General features: G+C 57.2%; 1 protein-coding gene across 2 annotated transcripts in view; it reads right to left on the bottom strand.

Moving 5' to 3' along the window:
- Positions 1-346: 346 nt before the first annotated feature.
- Positions 347-13,721, bottom strand: part of CLPTM1 (CLPTM1 regulator of GABA type A receptor forward trafficking) — a 39,543-nt gene continuing 26,168 nt past the window's right edge. For both annotated transcript variants that reach the window (XM_045380825.3, XM_005595533.3), the window contains exons 6-14: positions 8,642-8,727; positions 7,364-7,484; positions 6,516-6,760; positions 5,766-5,859; positions 3,068-3,258; positions 2,709-2,804; positions 2,280-2,415; positions 1,282-1,449; positions 347-1,071 (exon numbers count right to left, since the gene is read on the bottom strand). In XM_045380825.3, the coding sequence (XP_045236760.1) occupies positions 785-1,071; positions 1,282-1,449; positions 2,280-2,415; positions 2,709-2,804; positions 3,068-3,258; positions 5,766-5,859; positions 6,516-6,760; positions 7,364-7,484; positions 8,642-8,727 (1,424 nt within the window). In that variant the 3' untranslated portion in view covers positions 347-784. The remainder of the gene's footprint in view (positions 1,072-1,281; positions 1,450-2,279; positions 2,416-2,708; positions 2,805-3,067; positions 3,259-5,765; positions 5,860-6,515; positions 6,761-7,363; positions 7,485-8,641; positions 8,728-13,721) is intronic.

Raw genomic sequence — 13,721 nt, 5'->3', positions numbered from 1 at the left:
CTCAGCCTCTCGAGTAACTGTGATTACAGGTGCCCGCTACCACGCTCAATTAATTTTTAGTAGAGACAAGGTTTCACTATGTTGAAAATATAGTGTTGGCCAGGCTGGTCCCAAACTCCTGACCTCAAGTGATCCATCCACCTTGGCCTCCCAAAGTGTTGAGATTACAGGTGAGAGCCACCGTGCCCGGCCAGGTATGGCTCTTGACATAAGGTCACAATCCCCACCTTTACACGTCCTGTACCCTGCAGGTCACCCTCCCGGACCCAGGAGAGCCACCTCATCCCCGCCTGAAGCTGCTCTCCAAGGCGCCAGAGGAAGGAAGGCACGAGGAGGAGGGCAGTGCTGAGTTTAAGTTAAACACCCATATGAATTTATTAAATCCAGACTGTGTTAAAGGGCGGCGGTCTAGGAGGGGGAGTGTGGTAGGGGGACGAGGGACAAGATGATGAATGGCCGTGGGCATCCCGTAGGGGGGCCCGGCCCCGCCCCCGCCCAACCCACCCCCTCGGCAACGCCGCGTCGGCTTCACCATGATTCCCAGTGGTGCTGGGCTGGTAGGGCGAGATGGCTGGAAACACAGAGGGACAGAGGGACAGACAGCGCCTCCACACACAAACCCTGGCCTGCCCTGGCCCCTATGTCACACGCTGGGCCCTGGCCTGGGGCGGGCCTCCCGCCACCCCGGCCTGATCTGTCCAGGGAAAGGGCGACAGGGAGGGGAGGGGCCGGGGCGCAGGGGCAGTAGTCGCCAGGAGCCGGAGCAGGCAAGGACCAGTCCCGACTAATCCTTTTTCTTGTCCTCTGCTGGCTTTGGAGGGGCTTCCTGGGGCTCGATGGCAGAGCTGGCCCCCTGGGTGGGCTTGGTGGGCAGGGACGTGGAGGCCTCCTCCCTGGTGGCGGTGGTCGTGGTGGGTGCAGGTGTGGGCGTGAGGGCCCCTGCTGCTGTGGGAACCTCGGCCACGGGGGCGGCAGCTGTGGGGTCTTCTCCACTCATGCCAAACTCGTTGACCCTGGTGGGGTCGACGCGGTAGATCCACCGTTGGTAGAGGTAGATGAAGAAAACCACATCTGGAGAGGGGTGGGAGGCAGTGTGAGGTCGGGCTGGCCCGTCCACAGCCGGGTGGCCCTGGGTGGAGAGGGCGTGATGCAATGGTGGGGCTGAGCCCCCTCAGACTGAACACCCCATCTGGGGCCTTGGCACCCCCTCAGACCTGGGCCCTGAAGACTGCCTTGGGGCCCTGTTCCGGTGGGAGCCCCGACCTGCCCGCCAGGCCTCACCGTCCCGCAGGCAGCCGATCCGGTACATAACGGGCATCTTGATGACAAAGGCGAACAGGTCATCGATGAATGTGTTGAGGGCCTTGTAGGTGAGCATGCGCCAGGGCAGATGGGCCACGGACTTGAGCTTGTAGTTGATGAAGAGCTGGGGCGTCATGGTGATGAAGCCTGCAGTGAGGGCACCCATGAGCGGAGGAGTGGCCTCTCCCACCTCTCCCCTGCATGCTCTGCACCGGCCATACCAGCCCCCTCACCACTTCCTACACCTGGGCACACTCTACCAGCGGCCTCTGCACTGGTGGGGCCTTCTGTCACATCCACACAGCTCCCTCCCTGGATATCTGAGGCCTGGGTTTAAATGTCCTGTCCTCAGAGGGGCCCCCCGACTCCTATTAATGTGCATCCCCCCACCACTCTGCCCTTCACAGTACTCGTTACTGGCTGTGATTCACCCGGTCTTTTGTTTTTTGAGACAGGGTCTCACTCTGTCACCCAGGCAGGAGTGCAATGGCATAATCATGGCTCACTGCAGCTTCAACCTCCTGGACTCAAGGGATCCTCCCACCTCAGCCTCCCAGGTAGCTGGGACTACAGGCACGCACTACCACTCCCCAATAATTTTTGTGTTTTTTGTAAAGATTGGATCTTGCCACATTGCCCAGACTGGTCACTAATTCCTGGGCTCAAGTGATCCTCCTGCCTCAGCCTCCCAAAGCATTGGGATAACAGGCGTGAGCCACCGCACCTGGCCCTACTTGTTTACTTGTTCCCAAGACATAAAGGCCCCCTGAAAATGGGGACTGAAGTGCACTGTTCATGTCCTCCCCAAAGCCCTCTCTGACCCCAGATGGAGCCATGTGTGCCCTTGGGCCTCCCTACATCCCGGATCTGCCCACCCTGGGTTGTCCCTGCCTGGGGATGGGTCTGTCTCCCATGCTGGGCTGTGAGCCCTGCCTAGCATGGGGCCTGCTCTCTCCGGGGGCAGCTGGGCCGCTCACCGAAGGTCAGCAGGAAGCCGTAGAGCATGCTGAGCACCCAGGAGTACCAGCCCTTGTGCTCCAGGTATAGAAGACTGTAGACGGCATAGCAGCCCAGGAGTGGGAAGAGGATCCAGGACAGGTATCGGAACGCCATCTGTGAGGCCAACAGGGTGGGGCTGTGAGCCAGCTCCTCGGCCCTGCCTGGCAGCCCTGCTCCCCACCCTCAGCCACCACACCTGGTCTGGCAGGACGGGCAGGGGGAATTTCCAGGTAGCCCTGGGGACTCTGGACTCGACCAGGAAGCAGTTATGACAGGTGGGGGACACAGAGGATGTGATACAGGCCATAAAGCGTGGGTCCAGCAAGCAGATGGTCGGCCCCGGGTCCCTCAGGGGTACGTGGGTGCTTGGAGACCACCCCCAGGGGCCCAGTGTGTGGGATACTCACATCGTCATACACTTTGGTCGAGGACTCGATATACGTGGACTTGTCCTTGAAGGATAGGCGGGGGAAGATTCCTGCCACCCTGTGCTCCCGGTCCAGCTGTGGATGAGGTGGGCGCCATGGTCAGTTGCCATGCTGGCTCTTGCCCCACAAGCCAGAACCAGCCCCTGCCCTTCCCCACCGTTCCCAGTTCCCCTGCCCCATGTGTGACCCGAAAAATCCCCTGGTGAGAAAATCCCCTTGGTCCTGGGAGCAAGGCACTTGCTGGGAATCCCCCGGGGGCCAGCTCCAGGGTCCAGCTGGGCCACACTACCCCTCACAGCCCTTGCAGCTCCCGAGACAGCATGGCGCCCCGGCCTTACCCGGACGTCCATGACCTTGGTGATCTTCCAGAGGTCGATGAGGACCCCAATGAAGACGCTGACCTGGACCACAAAGTTGGTCTCATTGTCCAGGATGTAGAGAAGGACCACGAATGACTGAAAAACGCCGAAGAAGACGGAGCGCACAGACAGGCCCTCCAGGGACTGCCGGCTGTTCCAGAACTGGATATCTGTGCGCAGGGGGTAGGGGGAACCAGGAGGCTGAGGAGGTACTAAGACCCTCCTGCAGCTCCCTCAGGCCGCCTTGGCCTACATCCTCACACCCTGGGGTGGCGCTGGGTCCTCAGGAGAGGTGCTGAATGAGAGCCCTCTCTCCCAGGAAGGCTCTCTCATTCATCAGGTGGCCCCCAGAGCACCAGACAGGCAGCACCCCTGGAGCCCTCCCATAGGATGTCAGCATCCAGCACCCCAGGGTGCAGTCCCTTGACTGATGGTGACAGTGACTGGTGCCATGGACGGGGCTCACCATGTGCCAGGTACTAAAGGCTGGTCAGGAAGCTGCTTCCCTGAGGCCAAACAGCCTGGCGCGGCAGAATCTGGAGGGACGCGGGGTCTGTGCAGCACCATAGTGCCTGCCCACACCCCCGGGAAGGAAGATCTGTGGCATGCACTTCAAGACCACCTCCTCCAGGCCCCCGCCCTGACACCATGAAGGAACTGGCTCACAGACATCCTCAGGAAACAAGACAAGGGCCCTGGGCTCCAGTCTGGAGCTCCTTCCAGTGCTCTGCCTGGATGCTGCCAAGGATCCATGTCAGTGTACTCCTAACTCAGAGCCCCGGTCTCACCATGGACACCCCTCTCTGACCCTGCCCGATTGAGCGTCTAACCGCAGCCACAGGAGGCTGAGCCACCACATCTGTAGCAGAGTGGTGGAGCCAGGTCTGCAGTCATGCAGGGTCAGGGCCAGCTCTGCACTCAGGGAGTGAGGGCTGTGGGAGCTCTGCACCCCACCCCATCTCAGAGCTCTGCCATACTCCACAGGCTCATCCCACCCGCCCCTGCCCATCAGACTGACCCTCACCCCAACTGAGAAGAATGGGTCTGGAGACAAGGTTCTGGCGGGGGGGGGGTGGAGGGGGTGGGGGGGGCGGGGGGGCCCAGGCGGGCCCAAGCCCCTCCTTAGACCAGGGAGGCCACACAGCACTGGTGCCAAGTGAGGCCCGCACCCCTGCTGCATGACACTGGGTGAGGACACAGCCTTCTTGTGCCTCATTTCTCACTGGACCCTAGCCAAGCCAGCTCCCGGGCAAAAGGGTCCTGTCTCCTAGCGACAGCTGGCAGACGGCCAGCTGGGGTCGGCACCAGCTCCTGTGCCCGTATGACACTGCATTCTTCCAGATGGTAGCTCTCAATAATGGCAAGAGCGTCCCTTTTTTTGGAACAGGGTCTCACTCTGTTACCTAGGCTGGAGTTCAGCGGTGTGATCATGGCTCACGGCAGCCTTGATCTTTCAGGCCCAAGCCTCCCGAGTAGCTGAGACCACAGGCACGTACTGCCATGCCCAGCTAATTCTAAAAAAAAGTTGTGTAAAGGCCGGGTGCGGTGGCTCACGCCTTTAATCCCAGCACTTTGGGAGGCCGAGGCTGGCAGATCACGAGGTCAGGAGATCGAGACCATCCTGGCTAACACGGTGAAACCTTGTCTACTAAAAACACAAAAAATTAGCTGGGCGTGGTGGCGGGCGCCTGTAGTCCCAGCTACTCGGGAGGCTGAGGCAGGAGAATGGCGTGAACCCAGGAGGTGGAGCTGGCAGTGAGCTGAGATCGTGCCACTGCACTCTAGCCTGGGTGGCAGAGCAAGACTCCACTTCAAAAAAAAAAAAAAAATTGTGTAGAAATGAATCTCACTTTGTTGCCCAGGCTAGTCTCAAACTCCTGGGCTCAGGTGATCCTCCCACCTTGGCCTCCCAAAGTGCTGGGATTACAGGCGAGAGCCACCGCCAGGCTGGCAATAGCGTCTTAATACCAGGAATACTACTAGTCATTCCTCCTGCTGCCTCCAGCAGCTATAGGGCAGCAGGCTGCCTCCTTTAGACTGGGGTACTCTGGGCAAGGAAGAAGTGGCCTGCAGGGCCTAGAAGATGAGAGTTGGGGCTAGCACTATCTACCCCTTAGGAACTGTGTGACTGGGCAAGTGACATCCCTGAGCCTCTGGTTCCCGTACGGCTCAAGGAGTTACCTGGGGAGGGTACCCAGGACAGTGCCTGGCATGTGGCTGCTTTTCCTCAAACGCTGGCCATCAGCATGGTCAGCCTTAGAACCTAGGGACCTTCGGGGGACAGTGCTCCTCCTTCCCATTCGGGCAGGCCCCATCCACTCAGTCCTAAGCGGCCTCCCACAACAGGCAGCCTGCCGGGCAGGGTGGCGGGAGCAGCTCCGGGGCTTCCCTGCTCTTGGCTCTGGAGTTCCCCAGCCCTGCTTCCTGGCAGTACTGGCCTGGCCTCTGCCCCAGTAGCGGGCCAGCCCCTCCCTTAGCTCCACACCCGGTGGGTGGGAATTTCTGGGTTGGGAGTTTTGGGGCCACTGCCCCTCCCCAGCTCACCAGGCCTCTGGAGAGTGGGGCTGAGAGACCCCAGGCAGGGGGAGGATACGTGGGGACGGAGGGGAGGACGAAGGGGGCAGGCCCTGTCCCAGCCCTGCACAGCCTCTCATTAGCCCTGGGGTCCCGTTCCTACCATTCTTGAAGGCCAGGAACTCGAAGACACTGTGGACGATAGACACGATGATGGTGAGCGCCAGCAGGTAGGGGTTGGTCTCCAGCAGGGCCACCTGCAGGGGACACTTGTGAGCACAGCCCGCCCCCGCCCAGGAGCAACTTCACTAGCTTTTGTCCCCTAAGACCTGTCCCTGGGGCCACCTGTAGAGGCAGGGTGAGGGTGGGCCAGCCGGGAGGAGACTGGGTCAGAGATGGGCAGATGGGGACAGAGAGGAAGGTGACTCACGGAGACAGAAAAGACAGGGAGATGGCACTAGGGGAAGAGGCAGAGGCCGAGGGAGTGCGTGAAGGGACACTGGGAGCCAAGAGCAGAGACCCAACAGTGACAACAGCCCAGGAGGCAAAGCCGAGCCTCACACCACAGAAACGGGCTGACATTTCAGGACCCAGTGAGATGGTAGAGACACGGAGTCGGAGTCCAGGGCCAGGGAGACAAAGTCTGGGACAGAAGGAGTAAGGGACAGGTCTGGACCAAAAGGGCCCGGCCAAGCCAACAGAACAGCCTGGGGAGAGGACCCCCAGTCATCTAGGCCGGGAGGGCTGGGTGCCCACTTCCTTTCACTGCGGAGAAGGGACCTGGGAGGTTGTGAAACTGTGGGCAGAGGAGCACCAGGCGGGAGGTCCCACAGCCCAGGCCTGGCGCACTTCCTCTTGGCCTCCTGCGCCCAGGAAGGCACTGGGAAGTCCCGCCCGCCCCGGCTGCACTCACCTTCACCGAGTCCTGCTCCTCATCTGACTGCTCGTACAACTCGTCGCCCAGGAAGTTCCAGGGCGACTTGGTGCTCTGGGCGGCATAGAGCTGCCAGCGCCAAAGCGAGAGCGGGCAGAAGGAGACACGGAGCGGCAGGCTGGCCAGGCTCTCGTTGATGGGGTAGTAGTCCTTCTGCAGGTTCCAGTAGTCATTGAAGTAGATAATGGGGTAGTAGTCACCGCTCACGGCGTCGAACTTCACATCTGCAGCACATGGGGCAGGGGACACCGTTTGGCCCAGACAGGAGGCCAGGGTACCCACAGGCTTCAGATGTCTGTAGGGACCCAACAGGGCCCCTCTACAGAGACTGGAGGACAGGGGACATTTCTAGGCCACGCCATGAGGAGCTAAAGGGCCCCTTGACCTCAGCAGAGGGAACCAGATGCAAAGAGCAGGCAGGTCCCCGCTTAAGGGGGCAGCTGTGGCTCAGCTCCAGCCCACGGCTGCCCCATGGGTGACCATGTAACCCAGTTTTATAAAAGCCAGAAAATATGGCTTTTAAGTGACACTGCCTCAATTTCAAAAGTTGGCAAGTGATGGACATTTTTTGAAAACAGTTTGTGGGCTCGATGGGACTTGACTGTGGACCGATGCTGGCATATGGGAGTCAGTCCTGGTGACCCCAGGGGTGGGGGTGTGGGAGAGGGAGAGGACATGGGAAGGGGATAGGACAGGGTGGGGAGCTTGGGAGAGTGGAGCCCTAGAAAGCTCTCTCAGGTGGATGGGGCCAGGAGAAGACAAAGAGATGGGCCCCGAGCACCCTCCCAGAGGCCTCTGCAAGCAGCTGGCAGGGCTGGGGAGCTTACATTGATCCAGGGGAGGGGGCACACTGCCCTTCACCCACGGCGTGTGGTCGTCCACGATGTTGATGGTGATGTTGGGGTGCCAATGGGAGATCACCTCCACGGGCCCATAGTCCTCAGCCCTCTGAGGCAACATGTGGGGAAAGTCCTCAGAGGCAGGTGGAGGTGCCCAGGGACCATCAGCCTCTGCACACTTCCTCCCAAGGGTTCCCATGAAAATCTTAATCTTTGCTTTCTAGTTTTTGAGATGGGGTCTTGCCATGCTGCCCAAGCTGGTCTTGAATTCCTGGGCTCAAGCACGATCCTCCCACCTCAGCCTCCCAAAGTGCTGAGATTAGAGGCGTGAGCCACCATGGAAAGCTTCTTTTTTCTTTCTTTCTTTTCTCTCTCTTTTTTGGGAGAGATGGGGTCTCACTATGCTGCCTGGGCTGATCTTGAACTCCCGGGCTCAAGTGATCCTTCTGCTTCAGCCTTCCAAAGCGCTGGGATTACAGGCATGAGCCACCTCCCCTGACAACCTTGGCAGCTATCAGCCACCACAGCAAGTGCTGGCAGAGGGCTCTCCTCCCTCGGCTTAGAGATTACGCTACCCAGGACCCTTCGGGCCACCAACAGGATCCTTCCACCCCACATGCAGAAAACCGAGGCCTGCAGAGGTAGGGGCAGGGCTGGCATCCTAGGCCAGGCTGCGAAGCCCAGCCTCATGACAGCAGGCTCCACACACTCTTGCACGGTGGCCTCACCTCCATGAGGAGGGACCACCCCTCCCACACAGGACCACCCGCGGAGAGGGGAAGTCTCTTGGTGCCCACTGCAGGTTAACCACAGATTAACTGCCTGGCTCCCCAGCCCACCAGGAGTGACAGCAACTATTAATCCTGCAGTTCCTACTAAAGTCATATTCTCATGTGCCTGCTTCATGCTGGGCTGAGCTTGGGCTCTGGGGCCTGACTGTGTGGGTGAGAGTCCCTGGCCTGCCACTTCCTGGCTGTAAGATTCAACAAGTGTCCTCATGTGAGAATGGGACTGTGATGCAGCCCCCTCCCAGGCTGGCGAGAGGCCCGGGTAACCCTGCCTGGGATCCCCCCTACTCCCTGAGAGGCAGCTGCCTCCTGACCCCATTTCCCAGAGGAGGAGCCCAGTGCTCAGGGAGGGGAGGTGGCGTGACCAAGCCGGCATGGTGGGTCAGTGGTGGTGACAGATGACAGCCCCAGTGGTCTGGTATGAGCTGTGAATGGCCTGGCTTGGTCCCCATAGGCCCTGACAACCCTGCCCGTTTACCTTGATCATTTCTGGGTCCGCTTCTGTCTCTCCTGTCAGCAGGTTCTTGGTTTTCTGAAATCGCCTGCGCTTGTATTTGTTGATCACTGTGGTTGGGAGGTGGGGAAAGGAGGGGACATGAGACCTGCCAGGACCTGCAGCCTCCAGAGCCCGGACCCCTGCCCACCAGCAACGGCTCACAGTCTCCTGGCATCCACCTAGCACTCACCTGCTGAGATCAGTGTGACCTGGAATGCCAGAACTGCCTCCCCAAATCTCAACCAATCACAGTTCCTCATGATCATGAGGACACTACCATCACCAAATGCCCCAGGCAGAAACCCCAGCTCAGCAGGGCACTGTAATCCTGGCACTTTGGGAGGCCGGGGAAGGCGGATCACCTGAGGTCAGGAGTTTGCGACCAGCCTGGCCAACATGGTGAAATCCCCGTCTCTAATAAAAATACAAAAATCAGCCAGGTGTGGTGGCAGGTGCCTGTAATCCCAACTACTCGGGAGGCTGAGGCAGGAGAATCGCTTGAACAAGGGAGGTGGAGGTTACAGTAAGCTGAGATCGCACTGTTGCACTTCAGCCTCGGCAACAAGAGCAAAACTCCGTCTCAAAAAAAAAAAAGAAAAGAAAAAAGAAAAAAACAACTAAATAAATAAAATCAAGTGACTAATCATGGCATCCTGCAGCTTTGGAACCCCAGACACTCACCATAGCCCCGGTGACCTCTCAACCCTCAACACCTTCCACTTCTCCTCAAATACGCCAACCCGGGGCCTCCGGGTGTGCTGCCCTGTGTCCCAGGAACGCATGCCCCGACACAATCTTCGTGGCCTGGCTCCTCCGTGGCGTTCAAGTGCCTGGCAGAATATCCTTCTTCCACAGGGCTTCCCTGGCCACCCCACTGAATGAGGTTATGCAGTCATTCTCCTGCCAGCTTGTTTCCTTCGCAACATTTCACCACTATCCAAAACTTAGCCGGTGGTTTACCTGCCTGCTGTCTATCCCTGCAACCAGTGTGCAAACCCCGTGTGGAAATGCGGGTAGGGGCAGGGCCTGTTTGAACACACATGGAGCGCCTGCACAGGCTCAGCGATGACCAGTTGAATACATGACTATAAAAAGGCAGCAGATAGCTTCAGAGAAGGCCTGAAGCCACCAACATGAGAAACCAAGATGAGAAACACTTCGGGGTTGTGAATCCCCAGCCAGGAGTTGGCCTCACTTCCTCTCGAAGAGGCCAGGTTGGCCACAGGCTCCCTGCCACGTTGTCCCAAACGCTGCCGGGGAGGAAGGGGCTTGTGCGTGCCCACGCTGCATCCCCCAACCTCTGCCCTAGCCTGGGGATGTTTCTGTTTTTTTCTGGAGACAGAGTCTTGCTCTGTCACCCAGGCTGGAGTGCAGTGGCACAATCTTGGCTCACTGCAAGCTCCGCCTCCAGGTTCAAGCGATTCTCCTGCCTCAGCCTCCCAAGAAGCTGGAACTACAGGCACCTGCCACCACGCTCCGCTAATTTTTTGTATTTTTAGTAGAGACAGGGTTTCAGCGTGTTAGCCAGGATGGGCTCAATCTCCTGACCTCATGATCCGCCCGCCTCGGCCTCCCAAAGTGCTGGGATTACAGGTGTGAGTCACCGTGCCCAGCCCAAAAAGAAGCTAAGCATTTCTTTTTCTTTTTTTTTTTGAGACAGAGTCTTGCTGTCATCCAAGCTGTAGTGCAGTGGTGTGATCTCGGCTCACTGCAACCTCTGACTCCCAGGTTCCAGCTATTCTCCCACCTCAGCCTCCTGGGTAGTTGGGACTATAGGCGTGTGCCACCATGCCCGGCTAATTTTGTATTTTTAGTAGAGACAGGGTGTCACCATGTTGCCCAGGCTGGTCTCAATCTCCTGGCCTCGTGATCTGCCCACCTCAGTCTCCCAAAGTGCTGGGATGACAGGCGTGAGCCACCGCGCCCGGGGACTTTTCAGCTCTTCCTTATGCTGGGAAGGATAACTCAGTCTGCCCTCCCTCAACTCTCCATCCTGCCCCCTGGGGCCAGGGAAAGACAGGGAAAGGGGAAGGAGACCTGGCCAACAGCGGGGGCTTGGAGGCAATCTTGCCTCTGAATCCTACAATCTAAGGGACACTGGTGAGTGACGTCACTTCCCTAAAGAAAAAAAGCCTCGCTTCTTCTTGGCCCAGGGCCTGCTGCTTATTAGCACAAACGTCATCCTTTTTTTTTTTTTTTTGAGATGGAGTCTCACTCTGTTGCCCAGGCTGGAGAGCAGTGGCGCGATTTCAGTTCACTGTAAACTCCACCTCCGAAGTTCAAGCAATTCTCCTGCCTCAGCCTCCCGAGTAGCTGGGATTACAGGCATCCACCACCACGACCAGCAATTTTTGTATTTTTATTAGAGACAGGGTTTCACCATGTTGGCCAGGCTGGTCTCAAATTCTAACCTCAAGTGATCCACCTGCCTCGGCCTTCCAAATTGCTGGGACTACAGGCTTGAACCACCACCCTGGCCAATCCTCATCATTTCTATGATTATTAAATCATTGGGGTGGCCGGGCACGGTGGCTCACGCCTGTAATCCCAGCACTTCGGGAGGCCGCGATGGGCGGATCACGAGGTCAGGAGATCAAGACCATCCTGGGGAACATGGTGAAACCCTGTCTCTACTGAAAAATACAAAAAACTAGCCGGGCGAGGTGGCGGGCGCCTGTAGTCCCAGCTACTCGGGAGGCTGAGGCAGGAGAATGGTGTGAACCCGGGAAGCGGAGCTTGCAGTGAGCTAAGATCCAGCCACTGCATTCCAGCCTGGGCGACAGAGTGAGACTCCGTCTCAAAAAAAAAAAAAAAAACAAACAAATAAATCATTGGGGATCTTCCTCCTGTGTCCAGGGGGAGAAGCCAACATTCAAGGGCTGACTTGGAGAAAATTCCAAGGGGACATGCCCCAATCCTGTCCACACCTGACAGAGACTGTCCAGAAAAGGGAGGGCCCCAGAGGGCAGTGCTGGCTGGTGGAGGGGGAGGCACAGGGGAGAGAGGCTTTGGCTCAGGCAGAGAACACATACTGCAGCTTAGAGGCATCCAGACCAGAGGGACCTGGCTCCCGTGGGGAGGAAAAAGCCCCCCTTTCTTGGAGGGAAATCTTCTAGAGCTGCATCATCCAGTATGGGGGTTGCTGGCCACATGCAGCTACTGGGCACTGCAAATATGTCTGGTCCAAACCAAGAAGTGCTGTAATATAAAACACACACTAGACCCCCTCTTTTTTTTTTTTTTTTTTTTTTTAAAGACATAGTCTTGCTCTGTCACCCAGACTGGAGTGCAGTGGCACGATTTCAGCTCGCTGCAACCTCTGCCTTCTGGGTTCAAGTGATTCTCCTGCCTCAGCCTCCCAAGTAGATGGAACTACAAGTGTTAGCCACCATGCCCGCCTAATTTTTGTATTTTTAGTATCTCTGGGGTTTCATTATGTTGGCCAGGCTGGTCTCAAACTCCTGGCCTCAAGGGATCCACCTGCCTCAACCTCCTAAAGTGCTGGGACTACAGACGTGAGCCACCATGCCCAGCCACACACACTAGATTCTGAAAACTGGCGCAAGGGGGGAAAAAAGTAAAATATCTCACTTTTTATACTGATTATATGTTGAAATGAGAATACACTGAGCTCAATTAAACTATTACTATTAATCTCGTGGTTTCTCTTTACCTTTTTATTTGTGAGACAGGGTCTCCCTTTGTTACCCAGGCTAGAGTGTAGGGGTATGATCACTGCAGCCTCAACCTCCTGGGCTTGGGTGATCCTCCCACCTCAGGCTCCCAAGTAGCTGGGATTACAGGCATCCCCCACCATGCCTGGCTAATTTTTGTATTTTTATTAGGGGGGTTTTGCCATGTTGCCCAGGCTGGTCTCGAACTCCTAGGCTCAAGCGATCCTCTAGCCTCGGCTTCCCAAAGTGCTGGGATTACAGGTGTGAGCCAACACGGCCCTGGCCTTACCTTTTTATTATTTTATTTATGTTTCTTTTTGAGACAGGGTCTTGCTTTGTTGCTCAGGCTGAAGTGCAGTGGCCTGATCACAGCTCCCTGCAGCCTTGACCTCCTGGGCTCAAATGATCCTCCTACCTAAGCCTCCTGAGTTGGAGGACACTACAGGTGCACACCACCATATCTGGCTAATTTTAAAAAATTTTTTTGGCTCACGCCTGTAATCCAAACACTTTGGGAGGCCAAAGCGGGTGGGTCACCTCAGGTTGGGAGTTCAAGACTAGCCTGACCAACATGGAGAAACCCCCTCTCTACTATAAATACAAAATTAGCTGGGCGTGGTGGCACATGCCTGTAACCCCAGCTACTCGGGAGGCTGAGGCAGAATTGCTTGAACCTGGGAGATGGAGGCTGCAGCAAGCCAAGATCGTGCCATTGCACTCCAGCCTGGGCAACAAGAGTGAAACTCTGTCTCAAAAGAAAATCAGGCCGGGCGCGGTGGCTCACGCCTGTAATCTCAGCACTTTGGGAGGCCGAGATGGGTGGATCACGAGGTCAGGAGATTGAGACCATCCTGGCTAACACTGCGAAAGCCTGTCTCTACTAAAAATACAAAAATTAGCCGAGCGTGGTAGCAGGCGCCTGTAGTCCCAGCTACACGGGAGGCTGAGGCAAGAGAATGTTGTGAACCCAGGAGGCGGAGATTGCAGTGAGTGGAGATCACGCCACTGCACTCCAGCCTAGGCAACAGAGCGAGACTCCATCTCAAAAAAATAAATAAAAAATGAAACGGGGTCCAGTGGGTGTTTTATATCACAGCACTTCTTGGTTTGAACCAGCCATATCTGCAGTGCACTCCAGCCTGGGCAACAGAGCGAGACTCCGTCTCAAAAAAAAAAAAAAAATCAAATAGGCCGGGCGCGGTGGCTCATGCCTGTAATCCCAGTACTTTGGGAGGCCAAGACGGGCAGATCATGAGGTCAGGAGATCAAGACCATCCTGGCTAACACGGTGAAACCCAGTCTCTACTAAAAATACAAAAAAATTAGCCAGGCGTGGTGGCAGGCGCCTGTAGTCCCAGCTACTCAGGAGGCTGAGGCAGGAGAATGGG

The sequence above is a fragment of the Macaca fascicularis genome, chromosome 19, assembly GCF_037993035.2.
Source record: "Macaca fascicularis isolate 582-1 chromosome 19, T2T-MFA8v1.1".
NCBI lineage: Eukaryota > Metazoa > Chordata > Mammalia > Primates > Cercopithecidae > Macaca > Macaca fascicularis.
The sequence above is the reverse complement of the archived record's forward strand: the minus strand, read 5'-3'. Positions and strand labels throughout refer to the sequence as shown.